The following is a 17,332-nucleotide window of genomic DNA, read 5'->3' as shown; positions in this document are numbered from 1 at the left end:
AGCAAGTTCCCAGGCCAGGAGGGCAAGGCTGGGCCTGGGGGCAGTTGGCTCTGCTGGGTGTTCTGGGTGGGAGCGGGGCCCTGTCCTGTTTGTGTCCTGCCACCAGATTCCCAGGCGGCGCCCTTTCCTAGAGCTGTGACAGGCCAGAAGCGTGGTTGGCGTGCTGTGACCTGACTCGAATCCACAGGTCCTGCCAGCCCTTGGGTGGGCACCTCCTTCGTGAAGACCAGCTTTATCTGGGATTTCTACCCCTCCCAGGCCTGGCTGTGGCGGTGGGCGGTGGCATGGGACCCCTCAGCTTGTCGGTGGGGAAGAGGTTTTGTCGGAGGGGTCTGTACTCTGGAGGTCTGCTCAGCGGGGTCTGCCACCCACCCTCCAGGCACCCTGTTCTCCCTTCCTTTCCCTTCAGGAAATTAAGCGCTTTTTTTTGGAGACATCCCAGCATTTGGGTAGAAGGAGTTTGCCCCATTTTGCAGATGGGGAAAACTAAGGCATGGAGAAGGTAAAGGATTTGAGTAGTCCAGGGAAAGAAACAGAATGGCCTGGGAGGTCCCTGATGTGTCACCCCAAACGTCAGGAGTGTTGTCTGTCCTGGAAACGCCGGCCTCCATAACAGCCTGTGCGGCTCTCCTCGGCCTGGGATCGGCTCTTCCCGACCCCACCGTGGTGTCTGGCAGTGTGGCAAATGCATAGAACCTGCAGGAGGGGGCTGGGACTGTCGCGAATGACTGCAGGAGTCCCTCCTCCTGCTCTCCCCAGCATCCCCCCCCACTTGATCCCTGCAGCAGTCCTCTGAGGAAGAGACCTCCTCCTCCCGCTGAGGGGTGGGGGGAGAGAGTGATGTCTGCAGAGTCGAAAGACTTAAAAACTCGAGGTTATGCATTTTACAAGGTGTGGATCGCAGCTGGGCGCCCTTGCCACTAGGCCCTCCTGCCCTGCTGCCTGTTCCCGTCTGCAGGGGGCGGGTGTGTGCCGGTGTGTGTGGGTGTGCATTTCTGGCCCGTTACCTTAACAGCCCGAGAGCAGCGCAGGCAGCTCCTCCGCAGCACGTGTAAAGGGGTCTTCCTCTTCCTGCCTGCACGCCTCCAAAGATGGGGTGCCCGCTCCCTCTAAAACCAAACCGGCCTGGCCCATTCGGGGACAGCTGTAACTGAACTGTAATTGAGCTCTCCCGGCCCCAGCCCTGCCCACTGGGGACATGCGGGGCAGCTCCCCCTGCCCCTTTGAGATTGGGAGGGTGACCCCAGCCTCCTTTCCAGCTCTGCAATCCCATTCCCCACCCCCACCTTCACCCTGCCCGCAGCTGGAAGCATCCTCCCCGTCTCAGATAGGCTCTTTGATATTGGCAGGTTTTGTTTTGGGATACCCTCCCTCCTTGAAATAATGGGAACTTTGCTAAAATTCTGTATCACTAGCCTTTTAAGAGAAAAAAGGATGAGTTAAAAACTGCTCGTGGGCTGGCTGGGAGGCTGGCAGATAAGGCCGAGGCCCAGGAGTTGGGACAATGCCCCCTTGTTCCCGTTCCCGCCCTCACCGCGAGCTGCTGTTGGGACCTGGCTGCGTCTGCTGCAGCGGCTCTGCCCCTGCCCTTGCCCGTTGCCCAGGCTCCTGGGCAGCGGCTGCCCCGCCCCAGCCAGGCCCTCCAGCTCTTCCTCCCAGACCTGGAATGTGTGGGTCACAGAGAGCCGGGCACCGGGCTGTGGGCCTTCCTCTGCCCGTCGCCGTGGGGAGATGGGAAGACGAGCCTTGCGCTGATGGCATTAGTCTTGGACTCTGCTGAACGGGGTTCGGATCACGCCCAGCCGCTTGCCACCAGTGCAGCCTCAGGCACCCACCCGGCCTTCCTGGGGGGTGGGATCTCGGTCCTGATGGTTGTGTGAGGGTTCGGTGAGGAGACAGGTGGGAAGGTGGTGTGGAGCGGGGCCCAGCCACACGGCCTGGGCGTGAGCTCTTGTCTGAGGCTAGGAACCGTGTGGCAGTGGAGGCATTCGGCCTGGGCTTTGGAAACAGTGAAAGAAAGGTTTTGTTAGGCAGAGATCGTCCAGGGAAGGTAATTCGGGTTCCAGAAGGCGTGGACACAGACCCGCAGAGGGAGAGGAAGTTCAAGGCTGGTCATGGACCGGCTGGGGAGGTGCATCTTGCCGGGGTGTGGTTTGTGGGGAGATGGCAAGGGGCGTTTCAGGGAGGGTTTGTCCGGGCGGAAGCAGGTGACTTGTTATTTGTAGGCCGCAAAGGGGAGGGTGGATGGGTGGGAGTGACGCCCTGTTGGGTAGAGGGGCCAGTGTTGGGGGTGAGGGGCCTGCTGTGGTCTAGACGGAGAAAGTCAGTGGGGCACCCTTGCCCTGCGGTCCCCAGGTCCTGTCTAAGACAACTCTCAGTAGCTTGGGGCATGGCAGGGCTCACTGCCCTGTGACCTTGGCTGTCCCATCTGTGACCAGGAACTCATGGTGCCCCCCTTCCCGGGAAGTGCGGGGGTCCCACTGACCACACAGCAGCGGTCAGAGCCTGGCTCTCTGCTGTGTGGGAGCAGCCCGGCTCCTCGGGGGAGCCCCCGGGCCTCCAGGCCAGAAGAGTCCTCACTCCTCCTCCCAGTGAGCTTGGGCCTGCTCCACGTCCCCCCACTTAGAAGAATGGTGGGGAGATGGGGGGGCGGTTGGGGCTTCGCAGCTGCAGCCAGGATGCCTTGATGTGAGCTTGCCCACAGCCCTCTGTTCACCCAGGAACCTGCCCACCGAGGCCTGGGCCAGCTGGGGCATGTCTGTGGGGCAGGACAAGCAGCTGCTGTAGCTCCAGGCTCTGAGTTCTGGCCACTTCGGGGTCTGGCCTGGGCCTATTGGGCTCCTGGGCTACAGAACGAGGGCCCCTTGGTGTCCCCGGGCAGCCCCAGTCCACTCAACTCTGCCTCCCTTTCCTCTCTCCGGCCCACTTCATGGGTCTCCTGCTCCACCTGCCCTGGCTCCCAAAATCCCTGACTGGCAGGAGTTTCTGGGCTGGGCCAGAAAGCAGCCTGGTCCCGACCCCAAGGCTGGGTTGTCAGCTCTGGGTGGCAGGGCCAGGGGGCCGTGGGTCCCACCTGTTCCTGGACTGGCCGCCTTCCCCAGCATCTGAGGCAGGTCTTCTCTTGTACTGAGGCACGAAGCCCCGTGTGGGAGGGAGGCCTGGGGTCGGCCCCGTGAGGTGGCGGCCCTGGCTGGAGTCACGACCGAGGGCACCTCGTGGCACTGGTCACCAGTGGCAGAGCCTTTGGGCCCTTTGGCCCCCAGCACAAGGAGACGCAGTGGGCAGGCCACCGTGCCTGTGTGTGGAACACTGCCCCCCAGGGAGACGGCGCTGGAGGGGCAGAGGCACCCCAGCTAGGATGCCAGGGGCTGGGGCCTCGCCAAGAAGCGCCACGTGTGGGCCCTGCGGAGGTTTGGGTTGGTTCCAGCCGTGTTTCAGCCTGTCTCATAGCCTCTGCCTGGCCCGCCCATTCCCCGGGAGCTTCCAGAAGTCCTGCCTGAGGGCATCGGTATGGCTCCCGAGACCTGAGCTACCGCTGTGTGCCAGCCTCGTGCTAGGCCTGGGCGAGCAGGGGCAAGGAGCTGGACTGGGTCTCTTGGGCTGTGGGGTCCCCAAGGGCTGGGGTCCCCATTCTAGCTCTGACTCCCAGTGTGGTGCTTAGCACAGAACTTCATGTTGGGGTGGGCTGTTGTCATGGTGATGTGGCTTTGGGGAGAGGAGGGTGGCCTCTGTCAACCTGTGAGCCTCTCTGGGCAGGGCCCCCTCAGCTTGTCTCTGGATTCCTCATTCCACACGTAGCCTCAGCCTCCCTCACCCCCTGGTCCTGGAAGCAGGTTACAGGTGTGTCCTTCAGGGAAGAGTGTGGTGATCATGCCAGCCCTCGCTGGCCCGAGGTGGGGTCTTTGTTTGACAAGGCAGGAAGGACTGGATGGATTGGGGCTGGACCACTGGGAGCTGAAAGGCAGAGGGGCTGGTGCAGGAGGCCTGGTGGGTGATGCCCAGGGTGGGCTCTGCCGGTTCCAGGGTCTGGGCCGTGGGCACAAGTAGGGGCGAGGCCTGCTCAGCTTCCACCGCAGAGGCGGTCCTAGCAGGCCCAGCGGGTTCTCAGGCTTTTCCTGTGCCCTGGCTGTGGGAGGGGCTCTGGTGGGCACTGCGGGCGCTCTGGGCTCTGGAAAGGAAGCTGTGCCTCTCTGAGGCAGACTCCCCAGCACCGGTGCAGCCGCCTGCTGAGGCCCTTTCCAAAGCCCGAGGCTCGGGGAAGGGGTGGCAACTTGCCCAGGGCCCCAGAGCAGGTGAGCAGTGAGGTCAGGTCCAAGCTCCGTTCAGGCACCAGGTGGCGTCCGTTACCTCTGCTCTTTGTATCTGTGTTGGGCCCACTGACCCTGGCCTGGGTCCCCACCCCCAGCGTGTGGCCTGCCTGAGTGTTGACACCTCGGGAACCGTGCGGCTGGCTGTGTCTCTTCTGTTGGGACCCTCACTGCCCTCACCTGTGAGACGGGTCTGTGAGGTCCCTGTGACTCTCGTGCCTCGGGTCGGGGGAGCGGGGCGGTGTATGAGAAGGAGCTCTGTCTGTGGTGACTTTCTGGACGAAGGTGCGACTGCTGTAGTCTAGGGTGGGGACCAGGGCTGAGGGGCGGGGTGGGGGGGGAGGCAGTCTGGGTAAGCTCAGCCCTTTCCCTGTGGGTCTGCTTAGGGGCCTGGCCGGGCCCTACCCTGCACTTGCTGCTGACTTTCAACTCCTGAGTGACGGCCTCATCCTCAGCCACTTGGTCCCTTGAGCCTGGACCAGTTACCCAGGGCCCTGCAGTGGGCAGAGGGACCGATACTGGGTCTCTGTGACTCCAGCACAGAGGTGTCCCCTTCCCCCAAGTCTGCCTTAGGGGGAGAGGACTGTGGGGTTGAGGGAAGTGGGTGCCTCCCACCAGGGGTCTGGATGCTCTTCCTGGAGTGAGTCAGGGGCTGGGGCTGCAGGGCAAGGGGAGCAGTGACGGGTCCAGCCTGACACACCTGCTGCTGCTCCCCCTCAGGTCCCATCTGATGCCGAGGCTGAAGGAGTCTCGCTCCCACGAGTCCCTGCTCAGCCCCAGCAGCGCGGTGGAGGCGCTGGACCTCAGCATGGAGGAGGAGGTGGTCATCAAGCCTGTGCACAGCAGCATCCTGGGCCAGGACTACTGCTTCGAGGTGGGTCCCACTCGGGGGCAGGCGTGTGCTGGGCGTCTCCTTCCTGGCCAGGTCTCCAGCCACCCTCCTGGAGTACTCGAGGCCTCAGCTTTCAGACAGTGGCTGGAATCTGTTCACAGCTCTTGCTCCTAAGAGGCAGGTAGAGCTGAGAGATGGAAGCTTTGTTCCTTCTCTGCGGGCTCCTTGGAAATAAACCAACACCATTCTCCGTGCTGGCGAGGGCAGGAGGCCCCAGCGGTAAGCAGTGAAAGGTAGGAAAAGCCCACGTAGAGTTGTTTAAGCCCCAAGGCCTGTGCCTGAAGCTTGTTCACCCTTCAGAGAGACCCCCTAAGTGCAGTGTGGGATGGTGGAGAGCACCCCCTTTTCTGGGCTGGTCTCCCCACTCTGTAAAGCAATTAGAACATTTTCTGCCCTAGCATTCTGTGACCCAAGGTTTAGGAGCAAGCAGAGGGCAGCCACCCAGCCTGGCGGGGCTCTACCTGAGCATCACCTGTCCAGTCCCTCATGGCAGATGGGCCCAGACAGGGCAAGATGTCAGAGGTCACACAACAAGCCTGCGGTCAAGCCAGGACCAGGAGGACAAATGTCATGAGTGTTCCTGGGAGTTCCCGATTGCTTCTCTGCTTAGATTCTCTTCCCACCTCACCCCATACTCCCACCCACAAGCAGCTTACGTAATTAGGGGAGCTCCTTGATAGAGGAGTGAGCCTGGTAATAAAAATCAGCCCCTTGGAGATGAGGGTGGCAACCTGGCCTCACATGTGCCCACTCTTTCTGCTTCAAGACTCCTGGTCCTGCTGGGCTCCTTCTGGGCTCTAACTCTGCCTGGGACTGGCTGCAGACGGCGCCTGGGCGCTGGTCCCCAGCAGGGGGTGCTGTGGCTCAGGCTGGCCCTTGCATTGCTGGATGCGGAGTCTGGCTCCCCCTGTAGAGCCCTTGGCGTGGTGCCGGGGACAGCAGAACAGAGTAGGGGCAGCTTGGGCTCCCTCACCTGGAGGAGACTGAAGGGTGGGCAAGAGGCTGAGGGCGAGGGGCGGGCAGGGGCTCCAGGCAGCAGGGCCCCGGGGCCCAGCACACTTAGCCCACTTCTCGTTTCTCAAGTCTGGCCCCCAAATGTGAAGCTTCTGTGACCATCATTGTTGTCATTGTCACTTGGCAAAAGAATGGTCAGAAGGTGCCAGCCGAGGACTGAGGCGAGCCTTGTGCTGCCCGTGGCTGTGTCCTTGGTACCTGAAGAGGGAAGCCCGGGTTGAGTGTCGCCCTCTGACCCGGGCGGGCACCCTGTGCCTTCTGTCTTCTCACCTCAGGGGTGAAGCGGAGGCAGGAAGGCACTTTTCTGTGGGCAGAGAGTGCCGAGGGCGGGGTGAGGAGCCAGGACCGGGAGCAGGGGTGCGGGCCACCCTCCTGTCGCTGGTCTCACTGCTCCACCGCCCCTGTGAGAACGAGGGGTCCTTCTCAGCCTCGCCCTGCCTCCCACCTGGCCTGGTGCTGCAAACCCGGTGGCCGAAGCCCCCCAAGCCCCAGAGGCCTTCTGTCCTGGCCAACCTCCCTGGGTCCCCCTCCCTTGTGACACTGTCTTATTTGTCCCCCACAGGTGACAACATCTTCAGGAAGCAAGTGCTTCTCCTGCCGGTCGGCAGCCGAGCGGGATAAGTGGATGGAGAACCTGCGACGAGCGGTGCATCCCAACAAGGTAGGTTGTGCCCCTCCCACCGGAGTCCGGGGGAGCGGCGGTAGGCCTGGAGCAGTGCGTGGACTCCAACATCAGGGAGCGGCGTGGGGATCTCTGGGGTGGGCTGGGGTGGGCTGAGGTGGGGGAAGCCAGCCTGGGGGCGGAGCTTGAGTGGGCTGTGGGGTTGGGCCCTGGAACAGGGGTTCAAGTTGGCCAGGCTGATCGGGCGCTGTGGGCCTCTGCCCTCAAAGCTGCACAGTGGAGGCTGGGCCAGAGAACTGAGCGTGGGCCCTTAGGGAGTTGGGTGCTGGTGTCCTGCCTGGGTCTCCTGTCTCCTTCCTTGGCTGACTCCTGACTCCTGCTCGCCCGTCCAACTCCAGCATAGACACTGGCCCCGTCCTCCAGGGGAGCACCGCTGGCCCAGGCTGGTGCCCTGCTCGGTGTCCCCACTGCCCCTGGGCTTCCCCCGTCAGGTTTGTGAGAACCCAGCTGGAATCTCCTGCTTCTGGGTCTGTCACCCTGGCTGACTTGAGGGCCTGGGCAGAGATCTGGTCACCACGACACCACTACGGAGGGAGGGGTCCTTAGCAGTGGTCACCTCTTAGGTGACTTTACAGGCCAGCAAACTAGAAGAGCTAATAAGTAGGACGGTGGCCTGCTGTGTGTGGACCTCTCACTCTTTATGCCTGTTTCATAGAAAAGGGACTGAATCTAATCCCTGTCCAAGGTCAGTGAGCTAGTTCTCGACAGAGCGGGGATACAGCTCTGTCCGTATCAGATTCCAGCACTGCCCCTGGCCCACCCCAACCTGTCGTTCCCCGGGCCCTGCCAGGTCTCAGAGCTCTCCCCAGCCCTGGGTGGGGGCCGGGGGGTGGGCGGGTGGCCAGCCCCTGGCTGACCGTGGCTCTCCTGTGTGTGCATGTGCAGGACAACAGCCGGCGTGTGGAACACATCCTGAAGCTGTGGGTGATCGAGGCCAAGGACCTGCCGGCCAAGAAGAAGTACCTGTGCGAGCTGTGCCTGGACGACGTGCTCTATGCCCGCACCACGGGCAAGCTGAAGACGGACAACGTCTTCTGGGGCGAGCACTTCGAGTTCCACAACCTGCCTCCCTTGCGCACCGTCACCGTCCACCTGTACCGGGAGACGGACAAGAAGAAGAAGAAGGAGCGCAACAGTTACCTGGGCCTGGTGAGCCTGCCCGCCGCCTCGGTGGCCGGGCGGCAGTTCGTGGAGAAGTGGTACCCGGTGGCGACGCCCAACCCCAAGGGCAGCAAGGGCCCCGGCCCCATGATCCGCATCAAGGCGCGCTACCAGACCATCACCATCCTGCCCATGGAGATGTACAAGGAGTTCGCCGAGCACATCACCAACCACTACCTGGGGCTCTGCACGGCCCTGGAGCCCATCCTCAGTGCCAAAACCAAGGAGGAGATGGCGTCGGCCCTGGTGCACATCCTACAGAGCACGGGCAAAGTGAAGGTGCGTCTGCGGGCACGTGGACAGGCCTGGTGACACGCTAGACCACCTGCTGTGCCCCGTGTCCGCGTCGTGGAGTTCAGGCCTGTCGAGGACACTGGTCATAGCCGGGTGGGCCCCTAAACCCAGGAGTTATGTTGTGCAGGCGGGGCTTTGTGCTCCTGCCCCTGAGTGCGAGGCAGGAATGGAGCCGGTGGACGGGACAGCAGCTGGTAGCAAGGGATTGGTTTCTAGGCGTCCTCCTACCTCCGAGTGGGCTGGTCCCTGAGGCTTGCGGGTCAACCTCTTCCAGCTCAGGGGTCCCAGTGGCCCAGCCACACATGTCCAGTGAGGTGTTGTGTTGAGTTGACATCCCCATCCGGTGACCACCAGGGTGCTGCCGCGGCCCTTCAACTCTTGTACCCAGACACAGATTCAGGCTCAGCCCCTCCCCCAGGGCCCTCCACGGGGCAGGGGAGCGTAAGCAGGAGGATAGGAGTAACTCATGCTGCTGGGGTGCCGTGCATGTGAGCTCCCCCTCTGTTCAAAGAACTTGGGGGCTTACGGAAGTGCTCTTGGTGAGGGGCACAGCATCTGGCATGGGCACCATGGGCCAGAGATGAAGGCCGTGTGACCGGGTATCACAGCACCTTGCTGTCCTCCCAGGCTCCGCTCTCTCGGATGGTGACTTTTCAGAGTCTCTGGACTCCAAGGGGCTTCTCCCCGCCACCCCCCTCTCCCTCCTCGGTGCAACAGGGAGAATGGGACCCAGGGAGGAAGCAGGGCACCTGGGCCAGATCTGGTCCAGGTAGCTGTTGGCCTTGGACAGGTTACTTCCTGTTCTGTGCCTGCCCCCTCACTGGGTCTTAGCTCTAGAAGCTCTTCCTCGTCCCCGCCTGGCCCGGCACCCATCGCAGGGGTTCAGGAAGGCCCCGGGGCGTCAGTAAGAGCCTGGTAGAGCCTGGGTCCTGCCTCCCTGTGTTTTAAGAGGAGACCCTGCAGGTCATCTGCAGGTCGGGAGGGCCCCTCAGGTTACGTGGTCCCCTGAGAGGCCAGCAGCAGCTTCTTTAGCTCCTCCTGTCCCTCCTTTGGCTAGCCAGGTCTCCCGCGCCTCAAACTGTATTTCAAGGGCCACTTGGGATGACAGAGGGACCCAGAGTTGTGCACACTGGAAACCCTGGCCCACACTGGCCACCTTGTAACTTTATTGTTGGGTGGCCCCTGCCCTGACCTTCATCCTCCCTTGGGACTCTGGCTCCCTCCCCCAAATCACAAGGAGATTCGGTGTGTGTGAGAGGGGGAGGGGCTCCGCAGGGAGGGAGTCCCCCCGGCAGTGGTGGTGGTGGCAGGCGGTGGCATTTCAGCTACAGGCTCCCTGCAATCCGGAGGGCAGGTGTGGGCTCAGGCTCCTTCCCGGGTCGTCCCACGGTCCTGCTTGTGTGACCACAGCAGCGAGGTGCTGCTGCCTTCTGGGGCAGCCGGACAGCCTCTGCCCCTCCCTTGTCCTCTGAGGGGCCACACAGGATGAGTCTGTCTGGTGGGAGACCCCTTCAGACTAATGGGTAGAGAGCAGCAGCTGCTTGTATGGGGGAGAGAGGGTGGCCCATCTGTCCCCTGTGGCACTGGTGGTGTGGTTGGAAAGTCCTCTGGTCACCCAGCCAGGCGTGGTCAGGGCTGAACAGGGACTTGAGTCCAGCTGGTCTGGCCGTGATGCGGGAAGCTAGTGTCCGTGTGGCAAGCTCTTGCCTGGGCCGGCCTCCTGGTCTCTAGACACAGCTCTGATGTCCCCAACACTAGGTGTCCCCCCTCACCAGGCTGCCCTCCCCTCTCTCCCCGGCAGCCCCCAAGGGTTGACGCTGGAGCCACCTTGAGAAGCAGGGGCTTCTGGCCGGGGAGCGGGTGCGGACTCCCAGGGCCCTCCCCGCCCGGCCTGCTCAGGTCCACTCCCCCACCGCCTGCCTCCCCAGGACTTCCTGACCGACCTGATGATGTCAGAGGTGGACCGCTGTGGGGACAATGAGCACCTCATCTTCCGGGAGAACACACTGGCCACCAAGGCCATCGAGGAGTACCTCAAGCTGGTTGGCCAGAAGTACCTGCAGGACGCACTAGGTAGGGGAGGTCCAGGCCTGCGGCGGGCAGAGGGTGGGCCATGCCCCCCAGGTCCTCACTGCCCCTCTCGGCCGCAGGCGAGTTCATCAAAGCGCTGTATGAGTCAGACGAGAACTGCGAAGTGGACCCAAGCAAGTGCTCGGCCGCTGACCTCCCTGAGCACCAGGGCAACCTCAAGATGTGCTGCGAACTGGCTTTCTGCAAGATCATCAACTCCTACTGGTCAGTGCTGCCCCCACCCGCGCTCCTTGGGTTCGGCTGCGCTGGGCGTGGGTGTGTTGTTCTCATTCCCACAGCTTGGTGGGAGGCTCTGTTCCCTGGCGTCCGACTTACAAACAACGGAGCTGGGGCTTCATAAGGAGAGGGCAGGCAACACGCCTGTAGCCTTGCACGCCCTCTGCCTGGCTCTGCAAAGTCTCGCTGGGCTGCTGGGCCGCCGTCCTGGCCCTTTTTGGGCTCTCAAATATAAAAGAGTGTTCCAGAATAGTCAGGACATGGTTTGTGCAGCATGGAGCTGTCAGTCGATTGCGTGTGTTCATTAGCGAGGGCCTTATGTGGCTGGCACTGTCGTGGGTGCCGGGGAGCGAGATGGACAAGGCCCTGCTGGGGCCCCCATCTGGGGCGTGTGGATGGCTCCACCTGACACCCCTTGTCTGTCCGTAGGAGTGTGGTGTGCACGTCACGGGCTTGCGGTCGGGCCCAGCAGGGGCCGGTGTGGGTGCCTGGACTGTAGAGAACGGAGAAGCAAGGATTGGGCTTTAAGTAGAGCAGAGGTCTGTGGGCTGCTGCCAGCCGCCTGAGAGGAGGGCAGGGACGTGCCGAGAGGACTGTTAGGATGGGACCGCAGTCAGGACCGGAAGTGGTCCGAGGGCCGCGTCCTCCAGGCTAGCCTCTCAGCCACCTGCCTGCTCCTGAGGTGTGTATGGTGGCCGGCTGAGCTGACTCGGGGTGTGGCCTTGCTAACAGTACGGTGTGCATGGCTGTTGGGCAGGGACCTTGCCTCCAGCCCCAAGCACCGGGGTTGTTTTCACACTGGAGGGGCTGCTCCGATTTTCTCCTTGGCCATTGCTCCCTCGCTGGACCTATGTCCCCCTCCCCACTTGTACCCCTCTCCTGACCTCCCCCCCCAGCCACACCTCACTCCTTTCTTTGGTGGTCCTTCTTCCTTCCTGCCTTAAGGCCTTATGCCTGGCTCCCTTCTGTGGCCCGCCTTCTGACAGTCCGCTCACCTCCCTTGGGGACCCTCTGTCACAACCCTGATCCCATCAGAGTGGCATTGTGCCTGTGTCTGCACCTGTTTCCTGCACAGGCTGGGAGCACCCCCGGCAGCTGGACCCCCCGGCTTAGGGCAGGGCACACAAAGGGCCCTGGAATTGTTCAGCAGAGAAGTGGTACCCGGTGACCCCTGGCACCAGGGATGGAGGGGTGACCTGAGAGCCTGGAACCCTCTAGAAACGCACTTTCCGCCCTGGGGCCCGGCTGTGTTTTCACACTGCCTTCTCTTCCCAGGGCGGGCGGGTGTGGGACACAGGGAACGGGAGCCTCTGGCAGTGATTCTCCATTTCCTCTTCCTGGTGTTTGTCAGAGACCCAAGGGCACCTCTCAGTTCTGGATGCCATCAATAGATGTCATCACTTAGCGCCTGTGCTGGGCTCTTCGAGGACCACGGCTGAAGGCTGCCGGCCCTCGTGTCTTCTCAGGCTGTGCTTTTGTGCCCACCACAAAAGGGTGTCCCTGCCAAGGCCTGCTGGCCTGGGCACTGGGCCTGTGGGGCACAAGCTTTTCAGGTTGATTAAGGCCTCCTCTGGCCTGGAGGTCTCAGCCGTTAGACGGCCTTGTTCTCAGTGTAACGGTGAGGAAATGAAGGGCCAAGGAAGACCAGGCACTTGCTCCGAGCTCCCAGGGGTCATGACAGAGCCAGGCATGGACTGGATTCAGGCAGCCCTGGGTCCTGGCCTGCCCCAGGGTAGGAAACACACCTTTCAGGGTGAAAAGGCAGGAAAGCTACTTAAAGCTTGACACGGTGAGGCCTCCCCTGGCAGGTTGGAGATGCCCGATGTGGGTTGAGGGGCCCTGCCGGTGCTCACTGGGTCCACCAGGGAAGTCCGTCCCTGTCTAGAAAGTGGAGAGCTGTGTATGTCTTCACCCAGTGTCACAGCATTCCCGCCTTCTCAGTCACTGCGCTCTCCCGAAAACCTCTAATTCCTGTAATGTTGCTTGAGTGGGGGGAGTAAGTCTCCAACGCTGCTGATGGGAACCAAGGAGCAGTGGTTTGTCGTGGCTGTGTTTTCCTCACTGTCCCCTCAACCCAGATGCCTGCTGTGCGGGGAGGAAGGTGAAGCACAGGGGCTGGTAGGAAGGCCCAGACCTGGAGCTGGCCCTTGCCATTTGTCCCAGTCAGGACAGAGATCTGGCTCCTCTGTGCCCCTTCAGGGGGAGCCCAGCACCCTGACTGGAGCCTGGAAGGGGCTAAGGGCTGCCCTTTCCACTTTCTGGCACTCTGCACGCTCCCCGAGCTGTCTCCACTCCCCAGCAGCCCCTGAGCTGTCTCCACTCCTCAGCAGCCCCGTCTGGCGGAGGGTGGCTAGGTGATGGCTGGGTGGCGGATGGTGGAGGCAGCGGGCCGAGCTCACAGCTCTCAGGGTTAGAGTTCAGGGCGCAACAGACCCAGCACCAGGTTCCTGCTCTGCACCCTCCTGTCCTGGTGCCGCCCTGCCCGACCACCAGGCCCGACCTTGTCTGTCGCTCCCCAGTGTTTTTCCACGGGAGCTGAAAGAGGTGTTCGCCTCATGGCGGCAGGAGTGCAGCAGCCGTGGCCGGCCCGACATCAGTGAGCGACTCATCAGCGCCTCCCTGTTCCTGCGCTTCCTCTGCCCGGCCATCATGTCGCCCTCGCTCTTCAACCTGCTGCAGGAGTACCCTGATGACCGCACAGCCCGCACCCTCACCCTCATTGCCAAGGTCACCCAGAACCTGGCCAACTTTGCCAAGTAAGTGTCGCGTCCCTGACCTGCAGGCAGGGCTTGGGAGGGGGCCTGCCTCTGTCCCAGTCGTGCTCCATCTTCCCCTCCCCCCTTTCCCAAATAAGATCTCCATACCCCCAAAATACATGCCATTTTGGTATGTTTCCTACATTTTCAGAGGTGAGAAGGTATTTTTTTCTCCTTCAGCTCTTTTGAATTAACATTTTATCATAAGGATTCTCCCATGTGCTTGACATTCATAAGCCTCATTTTGAAGTGAATGACTAATACGCCTTCCAGGGAGGGGGGCCCATATCTCCGCAGCCCGTCCCTGGGGGTTGGGCGCTCGGCTGTTTCAGACTGTCCTTGTTGACTGCTGTCAAGGGTGTCCTTGCTCATAGAGCACGTCCGTGTTCTGGACCGTACCTTAGATTGAGGGGGCAGAGACGGAAGGGCTGGGTCATCTCCTCCCCCGTTCCAGGGCCACCTCTGTGCTGGGCTCTGAGTCACGCCTGGCCCAGCCCTGCAGAACCAACCATTCAGTGAGGGGTGGGGGCGGGGAGTGAAGCGTGAGCAGCAAAGAGGGAACAGAGATGCACGTGGTCTCTCAGGAGGAGGGTCCTGAGCTGGCTGGGGCAGGAGACAGGGTGGCTTCCCCAAACGCCTGCTCCCCAGCTGCATGTCAGGAGCAGAGGCAGGGCAGCCCCTGGGCGGGCAGTGCGCCATAGGGACGGGGCAGCATGGCATTCCAGAATCATTCAGTGCCAACTTGGGGAAGTGGGAGAAGAGACCCAGGAGGATAGCAGGGACTCCAAGGCCAGGCAGGGTGGTGGGGGCCACCAAAGGGCTTAAGGGTAGGAGAGGACAGCCCTGTCTATCGCAGTCCTAAAAAGGTCGAACTTGACAGTGGTCAGGCAAGGAGATTGGAGGGAGGGGACTTGCACCCAAGAGACAGGAGAGCCTAATTGTGGTTCAGGCAAAGGGGAAGCAAAGGAAGTGTCTCGGGGTGGGAGGTGATGCAGGAGGCGGTGGCTGCAAGGTCAAGGGTAGTGAGAAGATAAGGACAGCTGGCCTTGCCAGTTGTGGGAGGGAGAGGGAGGAGAGGACCCAACAGACTTCTGACTCAGCTGTCCAGTGGACAGTGGAGTCTCTGCTTGGGGTAGGGAGCATGGCAGAGGGCCTGGATTTGGGGCGATGGCCATGGCCTTAGGCTTGGCCAGGCTGGGTGTGAGGGGAGGGGCCGTGGATGTGCACGCCTGCAGGCCCAGCAGAGAGACCTGGCTGAGCACGGGCTGAGGGTCATCTGCCCACCAGGCCGTTGAAACTTGAGGGTGAGAGGAAGGCGATCGTGACCGGCATCGAAAGGGGAGTGAGGGCCACAGGACATTCCTGTGAGAAAAGTTCCAGAAAAGGGTCCCTGGACTTGTCCCTGAGGAAGGAGGGCCCTGAGCCAAAGCAGATGGGTTGGCTGGTGGAGTTAGTGGTGGGGAACTGGCCACAGTGGGCGAGGAGGGGTGGGTGCTGAGGAGGTGGGGGTGTCTCGGAGAAGGGGGGCTCTCGCATGGGGCCTGGCTCTCTGGGGGCCTGCCTCGGACCTGGGTTGCTCACCCCGTCGGCTTTCTCTGCAGGTTTGGCAGCAAAGAGGAGTACATGTCATTCATGAACCAGTTCCTGGAGCACGAGTGGACCAACATGCAGCGCTTCTTGCTGGAGATCTCCAACCCTGAGACCATCTCCAACACAGCCGGCTTCGAGGGCTACATTGACCTGGGCCGCGAGCTGTCCAGCCTGCACTCGCTGCTCTGGGAGGCCATCAGCCAGCTGGAGCAGGTGCCTGTCCCCGGGGGCAGGGGGTGGACAAAGGGTTCTCCTGCGTGGTGCGGATCTGCCGGCCGGGAGCCCACCCTGGCTCTGGGGCTGTGGCTGTGTCTCCGTGCATTCGGTGTTGAGTGGGCGGATTGCATGTAGGAAGGTATGTTCCCTGTGAGAAATGTGATCAGATTTAGCTCTTTCTGTGGAAATGTCCTCGTTCTGGATTTTAAGGCCACTGACAAGGAAAAGACTGAGAATGCCGTACCTTTGCGTGTCAGGAAGTTAAAAACCTTTCCACAGTTGCCCTTGACCCTCTGTTGAAACTTGTTCCTTAGGCACCCCTGACATGGCTGCGGCCACCTGGAGTGTGCCCTCTGTGGCCAGGGGGCCCACTGCACCCTGCCAGCAGCCCCAGTGCACACAGAGAACAGGTGCCCAGCAGCAAGAGCAGGGCCTGCCACAGTCTGGTTCCAGAATGTCCCCTGCTGTTTGTAAGAGGCCCCTACAGAAGTCCTTACTGCCGAAACAGGGCTGGAAGGCTCCTGCCCCCACCCCGTTTCCCGGCAGTGACCCCACAGGGCACTCTGGTGCATAGCTGTGTGCATGTTAAGGGCACACACACAAGCACAGGGCTCTTTCCTGTTCTGATTGTGTTAAGTGAGACTTTATGTGCGCGCCGTGGTGTACGTGGATGTCTTTCCACGGCAGCATGCGCTGCTTGGCCGCTGTGACCTTTCTCATGGCCACAGATGGTCCCACCACATGACTGCGGTTTATTTCACCGGCTCCCTGTTGCTGGACACGTGGGTTAGTGCAGCTTTTCACCACAAACAGATGCTGCTGCGGTCATTTCTGCTCCTTTATGTCTGCTGCCCTTAGCTGCGACAGACATGGGGGGAATGGGAAGCCAGGCCACGCTCTCTCTCCCTGCTCTGCTGCCAACACCAGTCACTCTGGCTGCCACCACCCACTGGTTCCCAGTGCCAGCCACCAGCCCCAGGCCCACACAGCGGTCGGCAGCCTTCGGTGTTGCAGGGCAGGTGTGCAGCTGGGTTCTGCGTCTCTCAAGGCTCTGCTCCGGACAGCAGCCCGGGTTGTCATACTTCCTTTGTGCATAAAGCCCTGACCAGAAGGCCGGTGCCCAGGCCGGTGGAGGCAGAGTCCCCTCCTTCAGCCTATATATAGTCCTTACTTAGAACTGTGGGTCTTAAGCACAACAGGGTGGTCGACACGGGCCCAGGTGTCCCCCTCTGCCTGGCCGTCCGTTTGCTAATCGTCTGACAGGCACATGGTGGTGCCTGCTCTGTGTCTGAACCACCTCCTGGGGCCCAGGTGTCGAAGGGTCAGGCCCCGGCCCACCCTGTGAAGTAGATGGTGTGCAGGGGTGTGGGAATTCTGGGTTCCACCTGCGTTTTCCTCGGGGGGTGGGCACCGAGCTGGGGCGAGCTAGGGCCGAAGGCTGAGACTAGGGCAGTTTCTCCCTGTGGGCCTTGCACCTTGCACCTCTGACCCAGAAATATCTGAAATGTGTAATTTGCACGTTCCCGGCCCCCCAGCCCCCACCGGTGACCTGCTGGGTGTGACTGGCAGGAGAGGGCAGGCCTGCCTGTCTGCCTCGGGCCTTGGGCCTTCTGAAGCACAGTGGCTGCAGCTCACTGGGCCTTCCCACGTGGCCCCAGCAAGTCACACCTCCCTCTCCCTGTGTCTTTGCAGAGCATCATATCCAAACTGGGGCCCCTGCCTCGAATCCTGAGGGACGTCCACACAGCGCTGAGCACCCCAGGCAGTGGGCAGCTCCCAGGGACCAATGACCTGGCCTCCACGCCTGGCTCCGGGAGCAGCAGCATCTCGGCTGGGCTGCAGAAGATGGTGATTGACAACGATCTCTCTGGGTAAGAGCTGCCAGGTGTGCCAGGCACTGGGGGGGGGGGGGTGCGTGCAGACAAAGCACAGCCCGCCTGCAGGCTCAGCAGGGCAGGAGGATGCCAACCAGTGATTGTAAAACAAGCTGGGTGGGACGTGAAATGTGTTGTGCAGCCCCTAAGTGGTGAACCTCCATTTGGGAAAAACCAGGGAAGTCTGCCTGGGTGAGGTGATGCTGCAGTTTTGAGCTTTTTTTTTTTTTTAATATTTT

General features: G+C 61.7%; 1 protein-coding gene across 10 annotated transcripts in view; it reads left to right on the top strand.

The window, feature by feature from the left end:
- Window positions 1-17,332, top strand: part of DAB2IP (DAB2 interacting protein) — a 180,897-nt gene that overhangs the window by 149,107 nt on the left and 14,458 nt on the right. For all 10 annotated transcript variants that reach the window (XM_037142170.2, XM_037142168.2, XM_053656289.1 and 7 more), the window contains 8 exons: window positions 5,028-5,181; window positions 6,776-6,874; window positions 7,781-8,335; window positions 10,279-10,423; window positions 10,501-10,645; window positions 13,177-13,413; window positions 15,015-15,216; window positions 16,912-17,090. In XM_037142170.2, coding sequence (XP_036998065.1) covers window positions 5,028-5,181; window positions 6,776-6,874; window positions 7,781-8,335; window positions 10,279-10,423; window positions 10,501-10,645; window positions 13,177-13,413; window positions 15,015-15,216; window positions 16,912-17,090 — 1,716 coding nt within the window. The remainder of the gene's footprint in view (window positions 1-5,027; window positions 5,182-6,775; window positions 6,875-7,780; window positions 8,336-10,278; window positions 10,424-10,500; window positions 10,646-13,176; window positions 13,414-15,014; window positions 15,217-16,911; window positions 17,091-17,332) is intronic.

Source organism: Artibeus jamaicensis, unplaced genomic scaffold (assembly GCF_021234435.1).
Source record: "Artibeus jamaicensis isolate MK-2021 breed Jamaican fruit bat unplaced genomic scaffold, CSHL_Jam_final scaffold_1964, whole genome shotgun sequence".
Taxonomy (NCBI): Eukaryota; Metazoa; Chordata; class Mammalia; order Chiroptera; family Phyllostomidae; genus Artibeus; species Artibeus jamaicensis.
The sequence above is the reverse complement of the archived record's forward strand: the minus strand, read 5'-3'. Positions and strand labels throughout refer to the sequence as shown.